The sequence below is a fragment of the Ceratotherium simum genome, chromosome 35 (genome assembly GCF_057802395.1).
Source record: "Ceratotherium simum simum isolate JZ-2026a chromosome 35, ASM5780239v1, whole genome shotgun sequence".
NCBI lineage: Eukaryota > Metazoa > Chordata > Mammalia > Perissodactyla > Rhinocerotidae > Ceratotherium > Ceratotherium simum.
In genome coordinates, this window is record NC_141934.1 from 2,090,829 (window position 1) to 2,099,690 (window position 8,862).

Genomic DNA, 8,862 nt, shown 5'->3' on the forward strand with positions numbered 1-8,862 from the left:
GATCTTCCTCACAAAAAAATAAAAAGAAATAAAAAATTTAAAAAAAACCTGCTGTATTCTTCAAAGAATTATGTGACTAGTCATAATATGGAGTTTGCTATTGACATTACTCCACTTCCAAGTTTTAAAATAATCTAATTTTTTTCTAAAGATTTTATTTATTTATTTATTTCCCCCCCCCAAAGCCCCAGTAGATAGTTGTGTGTCATAGCTGCACATCCCTCTAGTTGCTGTATGTGGGACGCGGCCTCAGCATGGCTGGAGAAGCGGCATGTCGATGCGTGCCCGGGATCCGAACCGGGGCCGCCAGCAGCGGAGCACACGCACTTAACCGCTAAGCCATGGGGCTGGCCCATAAAATAACCCAATTTTTGTATAGTAGCAAACACTTAGGTTCTCGGCTAACTCAGGTGCTTACTCGCTAGGGTGGTTTAGGACATGTCAGTTTTCACATAAAACTGTCACATAAACCTTGTGGGAAATGAGGTTTGAGAAAGTTGTAGACACTCTGAAGCATATACATATGTTCTGCATGTCATAGAGCAATGGATGATTGCTTTGAAGACGCGGGTCTCACCTTTATGTTGTGGTTTCCAGCACGAGTGCATCTCTATCCACGTGGGGTAGGCCAGGGTCCAGATCAGCAATGCCTGCTGGGAACTGTACTGCCTTGAACATGGAATTGAGCCCGGTGGTCAGATGTCAAGTGACAAAACCAGCGGTGGTGGGGATGACTCATTCAACACATTCTTCAGCGAGACTGGGGCTGGCAAGCATGTGCCCAGAGCAGCATTTGTGGACCTGGAGCCCACCATGGTGGGTAGGTACTCGGGCACTCAGGGCAGCTGTCCTGGGAGGGTGGGAGAGCCTTGCTAAAGCCCCACGTGTGCTCCTTTGAATCCTTCTTCAGAAAGGACGGATGTACAAGTGTATACCTGTGGCCATGTTAGGTGAGAAACTGGAAAGTTAGTGCTTGAAATGTCTGTGGGACACAGGCTCTTAATTTAGAAAAACCTACTGTAAGGTTGGCCAGCAGGAAGATGGGCTGGGGATAGATTCACTTGTGGCCACCTCAGCCCCGGTCAGGTGGTTGTGTAAACTCTGTCTGCAGGGTGCCCGGGTCCCTCGTTGATGCTGTGCACTCCCTCAGGCTGGTGCACAAGTCCTGGCCTGCATCTTAGACATAGAAGGGTAAGTATAGAACATTCGTTGGGTTCCTTCAGATTAGGAGTCTGAGGTAGTTTCCAAGGAGAGCTGCAGAGAGAGCACCTTTCAGTGGCCACCCAGGAGATGACAGAATGTCACCCTGAAGTCTGTGAGACCCAGGCCACATAGGGTGCCCTGATGGGACTGCCCAGAAAAGTCAGTCTGACCTGGTGACTGTCTAGTATGTAAGGGATTTTCAAACTATACCCTTGGCTGTAGCTACAGGTATGAAAGAAATATGCACATGTAGAATTGCCTGTTTGCAGGTGCGAGAGCTCTGTTCACTTCTTTGGGAATCGGTCATGCTGGCATTTATACCTTGATTGTACTCTTCTCTCCTAGAGCCATAGGTTGCAATTGTGGTCTGTGTATTACACACAGATGTTTCCTAGGAGACACTGATGCTGTTGACCTACAAGGATCAGCACGTGCCTGGTAGAATTGAACAGTGGGACCAGCCCCATGGCTTAGCAGTTAAGTGCTCACGCTCTGCTACTGGCGGCCCAGGTTCGGATCCTGGGCGTGCACCAACGCACCGCTTCTCCGGCCATGCTGAGGCTGCGTCCCACATACAGCAACTAGAAGGATGTGCAGCTATGACATACAACTATCTACTGGGGCTTTGGGGAAAAAAAAGGAGGAGGATTGGCAATAGATGTTAGCTCAGAGCCGGTCTTCCTCAGCAAAAAGAGGAGGATTAGCATGGATGTTAGCTCAGGGCTGATCTTCCTCACACACACAAAAAAAGAATCAAACAGTCTCAAATGTGTCCACCAGGTGAGTTAACAATAGGCCTTAAAGACTCGCGGCCCCTGTGTCCTCTGTAGATGAAGTGCGCACAGGGACCTACAGGCAGCTCTTCCACCCGGAGCAGCTGATCACCGGGAAGGAAGACGCAGCCAATAATTATGCCAGAGGCCACTACACCATCGGCAAGGAGATCGTTGACCTGGTCCTGGACCGCATCCGCAAACTGGTAAGAAGAGCGCCGAGAAGGCTTCCTGTGGACGTTGTCCTGGACGGGAGGGTAGGCCTTGGATTGCAACCAGGAGGACATTGTGGCAAAACCGAGGCCAGAATCACGAGTCCACAGTCTGACTCTCCAGTGCGGCTGCGGTGCACCCATACATCTTTAACGTCTGCTCTGCTCTGCCTCTAGGTGTAATGCATGTTCACCGGGGAGAATGTGAGTCGTATGATCTTGCAGAGGAAGAGAAGTGACTGTGGCTGGTTGGAGGTGGGCGGTGTGGCTTCTGCAGGTGTTGGCTCACGTTCTCTGCTTTCTCTCAGGCGGATCTGTGCACGGGGCTGCAGGGCTTCCTCATCTTCCACAGCTTCAGGGGCAGCACCGGCTCTGGGTTTGTGTCTCTGCTCATGGAGCGCCTTTTGGTGGACTATGGCAAGAAGTCCAAGGTCAAATTTGCCATTTACCCAGCCCTCCAGGTTTCCACGGCCGTGGTGAAGCCCTACAACTCCATCCTGACCACCCACATGACCCTGCAATGTTCTGATTGTGCCTTCCTGGTGGACAACGAAGCCCTCTACAACATATGTCAGCACAACCTAAATATCGAGCAGCCCGTGTACACCAACCTCAACCATCTGATTGGGCAGATCCTGTCCTCCATCACAGCCTCCCTGCAATTCGACGGGGTCCTGAATGTGGACTTGATGGAATTCCAGACCGACCTAGTCCTGTAGCCCTGCATCCACGTCCCCCTGGCCACCTACGCCCCAGTCATCTCTGCTGAGAAGGCCTACCACAAGCAGCTATCCGTGGCAAAGATCACCAATGTCTGCTTCGAGCCAGCCAACCAGATGTTCAAGTGTGACCCTTGCCACGGCAAGTCTATGGCTTGCTGCATGTTGTACGGGGGGACGTGGTCCCGAAAGACATCAATGCAGCCATCGCCACCATTAAGGCCAAGCGCACCATCCAGTTTGTGGATTGGTGCCTGACTGGATTTAAGGTAGGTCTGGGTGATGTGGAGAGGGTCTACCTGTTAGCAAGCAGCAGACTCTGCAACAGAACGTGGTCCTTTGCAGAGAATTCCTCTGTTCCCTGGCAGCTCAGCTCTTGGTCAGAAATTAGGGAACCAGAGTGACCATCTATTCAGTGGCATCTTTTGTTTTAATAATTTTTATTTATTTTTTTCCCCCAAAGCCCCAGTAGACAGTTGTATGTCATAGCTGCACATCCTTCTAGTTGCTGTATGTGGGACGCCGCCTCAGCATGGCCAGAGAAGCGGCGCGTCGGTGCGAGCCCGGGATCCGAACCCGGGCAGCCAGCAGCGGAGTGCGCGCACTTAACCGCTAAGCCACAGGGCCGGCCCCAACAGTGGCATCTTTTGAACTTCCTTCCTGAGTCACCACATATAGATCTGTGATGAGAGCATTTTTTCTTTACACAACAAAAATTTTTGAAGGATTCTTGTTCCCTTTTTTGGGTGGTAGAATAAGTTTGGAAAATGTAGGTTGGACTGAGAAAATGTAGGCATTTTCAGGGCATTTTGGTAATCCCTGTGGATGTTTGAAATTTGGGGATTACTATAAACTGATTGCTGTCACTAAATCTTACTTCATCCCATAAGTGTATAGAAACTACATCCAATTTAAATGTATCATGCAGTGCTTGATTTAAACAAAAACTATCTGAAATATTTCTGTGAAGAAAATGGCAACGTCTTTATTTCTCTCTTGGTAAGCCTAGAAAGTCTGGCTTGAGTTTGCCTCAGACCACAGTTTGTCCCCACCTTCTACTGGATACAAGATGAAACCTTGCTGTCACTCTCCAGCTTTGTCCCATCCTCGGTCACCGAACCCTGTGGATTCTTTCCTTCAGGACTGTGCTTCCCTGAGTCTTTTCAGGCCTCCTCTGCTAGCTCAGACCCTCACTGCTCCTGCTGGGCCTGCTGTGGTGGTTCTGAACTAGGCCTTCCTCCTCTGGTCCTCCTCCTCCAGCTCAGAGGTCAGCATGGTGGGTGGACCAGCCGCCTGGTTCTGTAATAAGTTGTGTGTGAACACAGCCGCACCTGCTCATTGGCGTATTGTTGTGGCTGCTTTTGCTGCAAAGACAGAACTGAGGAGCTGTAACAGACTGCGTGGCCCACCCAGCCTAGACTATGCAGTGTCTCACCCTTTACAGACAAGGTTTGCTGACCTGGGCTCCAGCTGACCCTGCGTGCTGCTGCCAAAACCTCTGGTCACATTGTCCCTTGGATCTGAAACTTGGAATGCCTCCTCTTTGGTCCCAGCCCTAGAACGTCACCCCCTTCCTCCTACTTAGCACATACATAGACCACCTCCTGATGCAGTGGTGACAGCAGTCCCAGGACCTCTGATGGTGTGCCTGTCACCCTGCTCTGCACAGGCTGGCTCATTTGGTGGGAAAGCAGGGGGTATGACCTTCCCTCGTGATACAACCACAGTTGTGTACTCTGAATCTGTCTGGGTGGAAAAGGTTTCAGCCACAGAAATTAATCCTCATCTTGTTGAAGCCTGTGGAGAAAATAATGTACCAAGAATCCAAAGCAGTGTCCCTTTTCAGAAGGAAGACAGTCCTGTCACCTGGGCACCTATCACACGTCGCAGTTGCTGGGACACAGCCCTTCAGGCAGCTCAGGACCTAGCCAGGGTGGCCGACTCGGGGGCTCCTCTTTCCCTGTTTTCCTTGTCTGGAAACCAGCACCCTGCTCTCCTGGCTCCCTGCCTGGCACCAAAAAGGGCTCAGAGCCTGCAGGGTGAACCAAGCCTTCTCCCAGATCGCCAGAGGGGACCCGTGTGTCATCTGTTTCCATGAAAGTGGCCACCATTTCTGAGTTTGCCGGAAGCTTCACAGAGTGCTTTCTTCTCCTTCTCTGGCAGGTGGGCATCAACTACCAGCCCTCCACCGTCATCCCCGGGGAGACCTGGCCAAGGTGCAGCGGGCTGTGTGCATGCTTAGTAACACCACCGCCATCACCGAGGCCTGGGCCCGCCCGGACCATGAGTTTGATCTCAGGTTCACCAAGCGAGCCTTTGTGCACTGGTACGTGGGGGAAGGCATGGAGGAGGGAGAGTTCTCTGAGGCCCACGAGGACCTGGCGGCTCTGGAGAAGGATTACGAGGAGGTGGGCGTGGATTCCGTGGAAGCAGAGGCCGAAGAAGGGGAAGAGTACTGAGTGTGTGCTGGCGGCCACGCCCTTTGTACTCTCCCCCCCTATGATGTTACAGCTGTGCTCACCTATTAAAGTTTCTGTGTTGAGGCATGGTCTCTCTTCTGCTGCCCTGGGACAAAATTCCCTGTCCAGATAGCTGCCTTTTATAAGTGGATTTCTAGGGGAAAAACATCTGTTTCATCTCAGACAGAAAAAGTTAAGCATTTCTATTTGGTTACTGCATTATTCCCAGAAAACAGACTTCAAAAGGCATGGGTGAGGGAATTACGAAAAAATGCTTTGATTATTACAAATTTAAACACTCATAAATCCACCACCCACACTTGACGTTCTGCGGAGAACGGAACAGTAATCAGATGTGTTCTTCCTCAGTCGCGGAGTGACTGACTTCACTCTCTCTGGTGGGCGGGGCCTGGTAGGCAGCCGCAGCGCAAACCCAACCCCTGACGATCCTTTCCCACTAAGGCCCTGAGCTCCTCCCTGTGTGCCCGTCCCACTGCCCCACAACGTCATCAGTGCCCTGCCCGCGCTTCCATCAGAGGCACCTCTCCCGGAGTGAGCGGCGAGCCCTGGTTTTTGTCAGGGTCTTTTGACCACGAGTCCCGTCCCCTGTTTCTCGTCGTGGGAGTTTCCTTCTTCGCAGCTGGCACCTGCCCGGCGGCCTGCGAGGCTCCTGCGGCACTGCCGGTTTCCTGCCGCCGAGCCGAGCTGTTCCCCAGGTGCCGTGGTGTTGACGGCCGAAAGTTACCCCCGAAGGGACAAAGGAGACGGGCCCACGTGTGCGACAGCGCAGACGTCCAGGGCCCCTGGGACGGCACGCGCCCAGCTGCGACAGCCTGCTTCCGGCTCCCCGCCCCTGAGGCGAGCGCCTGGCGCTTCCGAGTCTCTATGGTGCCAATTTCCGCCGCGCGTTGCACCTCGCGAGACTTCTGCGGCGCAGCAATGGCGAGACCGTGAGTGACGCTGACGGGAGGCAGGAGAACGGGCTGGGTCGGGGTTCGGGCAAGATCAGGCCGAGGAAGACCCAGCAGGCCCGGGCCGCCTGGAACGGAGCGGCAGCTGGGGGCGCGCGGCCCCTCTGGGCCCGGACAGCCGCCCGCGAGCAAGCTCCCGCCTTTTCCCCAGATGCCGCGTCACTGCTCCGCCGCCGGCTGCTGCACACGGGACACGCGCGAGACGCGCAACCGCGGCATCTCCTTCCACAGGTCAGCGCGCGTGCGTGCTGGCGCGCCAAGATTCTCGTGCGCATGCTCTCGTTTTGCTCAGCTCATGGAGTCGCGAGCGCGCGTACGCCTTTCTGTTAAGCCGAGGCTTGAGTTTGTGGGTGGAGGAAGGTGAGGAGGCGGTCCAGGTGAGATCGAACCTAGAAGGGAAAGGGAGGACGGGAGGTCCACCGGCCTTGGAACCTTTCGGACTCTTAATTTGCTAATCGACGCTGAGCAGGTTTCTCTTTTGAGGCCTCAGTTTCCTCGACTGCGCCCGGGCGGGCGGTGCTTCCCCGGTAGCGTGGAAGGGAGGTCTCGTGGCGGCATGGACAGGGCCAGCGCTTCCCGTCCGGGGAGCTCGGGGATCATGAGCGCGGGGCTGCCCAGGTGCTCACAGGTTTGTGGCTCTGCAGACTTCCCAAGAAGGACAACCCAAGGCGAGGCTTGTGGCTGGCCAACTGCCAGCGGCTGGACCCCAGCGGCCAGGGCCTGTGGGACCCGGCGTCCGAGTACATCTACTTCTGCTCCAAACACTTCGAGGAGAACTGCTTTGAGCTGGTGGGAATCAGGTGAGCCTCCTTGCCAGCCTGCACTGGGGCAGATTGTGGGGCATCGGAGTAGTGGGCTGATTGGCACAGCTGTAGGGCCCGACGAGGAGGTCCCAAAGGCAGCTAGCACTGGGACAGGCAGACAAGCAGACCTGGTTCCAGGGTGGCTGCTTCTTCCCAGCTCTGTAGCACAGTTTCTTCTTCTGACAGACGAGGACAGTCAGACCCAGCCCCTCAGAATCACTGTGCTAGTGACTCAAGAGAAAAACATCAGCTTTTCCAGAGAGTGTTCCTTAGAACCCCAGGCCTCCCAGCAGGTTCACAAATGAAGTAATTTTTTGGCTGGTCAACCCAGTTCTGGTGGAGCCTTTCCACACACCTTAACTTTGAGGAGTCCTACACCAAGAGATTGGTGTAACTCTACTAAACTTGGCATTCCCCAAACTAATTGTTTGTGGTATGCCTTCCCACCTCCCACAGTGGTAGCACTGGGGAGCCTGCTCCGGGGTGCTGGGGGACGTGCTGGCCCCGCGCCTGTTCAGGTCAGCCTGGGGTGGCAGTGCTTGTTCTCCATCTCACGCAGGCTGCTTTTCCCCCACAGTGGGTATCACAGGCTGAAGGAGGGGGCAGTTCCCACGATATTTGAGTCTTTCTCCAAGTTGCGCCAGACAGCCAAGACCAAGGGGCACAGTTACCCGCCTGGCCCCACAGACGTCAGCCGGCTCCGGCGATGCAGGAAGCGGTATGTGCTGTGGCTGGGGGGTGCCCCACTTCCACCCCAAGTCTCAGGAACTGGCTGTGGGGTGTCTGCCAGAAGCCTTGCTGGACAGGGTTCTGAGCTGGGGCAGTGAATTCTGGGATAGGGGTGGTCAAGTGGGCTGGAGAGGTGGGGTCTGGCAAGCCCTTAGTCTGGCTTGTCAGTCTCTCTCTGTCTCCCCCGTAGCTGCTCTGAGGGCCGAGGACCCACGACTCCATTTTCTCCACCTCCACCTGGTGATGTCACCTGCTTTCCTGTGGAAGAGGCCTCAGCCCCTGCTGCTTTGCCTGCTTCCCATGCTGGGAGGCTGGAGCCTGGCCTCAGCAGCCCCTTCTCAGACCTCCTGGGGCCCTTGGGTGCCCAGGCAGATGAAGCGGGCTGCAGTGCCCAGCCCTCACCGGAGCAGGAGCCAGAGCGGCAGCCATCCCCTCTGGAGCCACGGCCTGTCTCACCCTCAGCCTACATGCTGCGCCTCCCACCACCCGCTGGAGCCTACATCCAGAATGAGCACAGCTACCAGGTGGGCAGTGCCCTACTCTGGAAGCGGCGGGCTGAGGCTGCACTTGATGCCCTGGACAAGGCCCAGCGCCAGCTGCAGGCCTGTAAGCGGCGGGAGCAGCGGCTGCGGCTGCGGCTGACCAAGCTGCAGCAGGAGCGGGCACGGGAGAAGCGGGCACAGGCGGATGCTCGCCAGACTCTGAAGGAGCACGTGCAGGACTTTGCCATGCAGCTGAGCAGCAGTATGGCCTGAGAGAAAGGCTGCCGGACCCCAGCTGACTTAGAGGCTCCCATCAGGGCTTCGCCCCCTCTTTCCTCAGAATCCACTTGGAAAGGGACCTGATCTGAGCTGCCTCCACCAGACCCGCCAGACACCATAATAAAGAGGATTCTAGAGGCCCTGCTATCTGGCTCAACTGGGGGTGGGACCCCTCCCCTGGGTACTGGGCTGGTTTCCCCGGACTGGCTGCAGCCCCTGAAGGGCTCAGACC

General features: G+C 55.2%; 1 protein-coding gene and 1 pseudogene across 2 annotated transcripts; both read left to right on the forward strand.

Moving 5' to 3' along the window:
- The first annotated feature begins 674 nt into the window (after positions 1-674).
- LOC101388124 (tubulin alpha-3 chain-like) lies at positions 675-5,366 on the forward strand (annotated as a pseudogene).
- A 506-nt stretch (positions 5,367-5,872) lies between these two features.
- On the forward strand, positions 5,873-8,770 carry THAP7 (THAP domain containing 7). Of its 2 annotated transcripts, none has more exons than XM_087423795.1 (5): positions 5,873-6,316; positions 6,489-6,697; positions 6,982-7,137; positions 7,718-7,858; positions 8,060-8,770. In XM_087423795.1, exons 2-5 carry the CDS (start codon positions 6,489-6,491, stop codon positions 8,622-8,624), a joined length of 1,071 nt encoding a protein of 356 aa, XP_087279921.1. In that variant the 5' UTR covers positions 5,873-6,316; the 3' UTR covers positions 8,625-8,770. The 2 variants fall into 2 exon arrangements, with proteins under 2 accessions (XP_087279921.1, XP_004442421.1); XM_004442364.3 differs by having other exon boundaries at positions 5,876-6,316; positions 6,489-6,568.
- The last annotated feature ends 92 nt before the right edge of the window (positions 8,771-8,862 follow it).

Excerpts from the sequence above, each read along its gene's own strand:
- THAP7 (XM_087423795.1), top strand. The coding sequence starts at position 6,489 with ATGCCGCGTCACTGCTCCGCCGCCGGCTGCTGCACACGGGACACGCGC. Across the intron at positions 6,698-6,981 it reads GAGTTTGTGGGTGGAGGAAG|ACTTCCCAAGAAGGACAACC; the intron begins GTGAGGAGGCGG and ends GTGGCTCTGCAG. Across the intron at positions 7,138-7,717 it reads TTTGAGCTGGTGGGAATCAG|TGGGTATCACAGGCTGAAGG; the intron begins GTGAGCCTCCTT and ends TTTCCCCCACAG.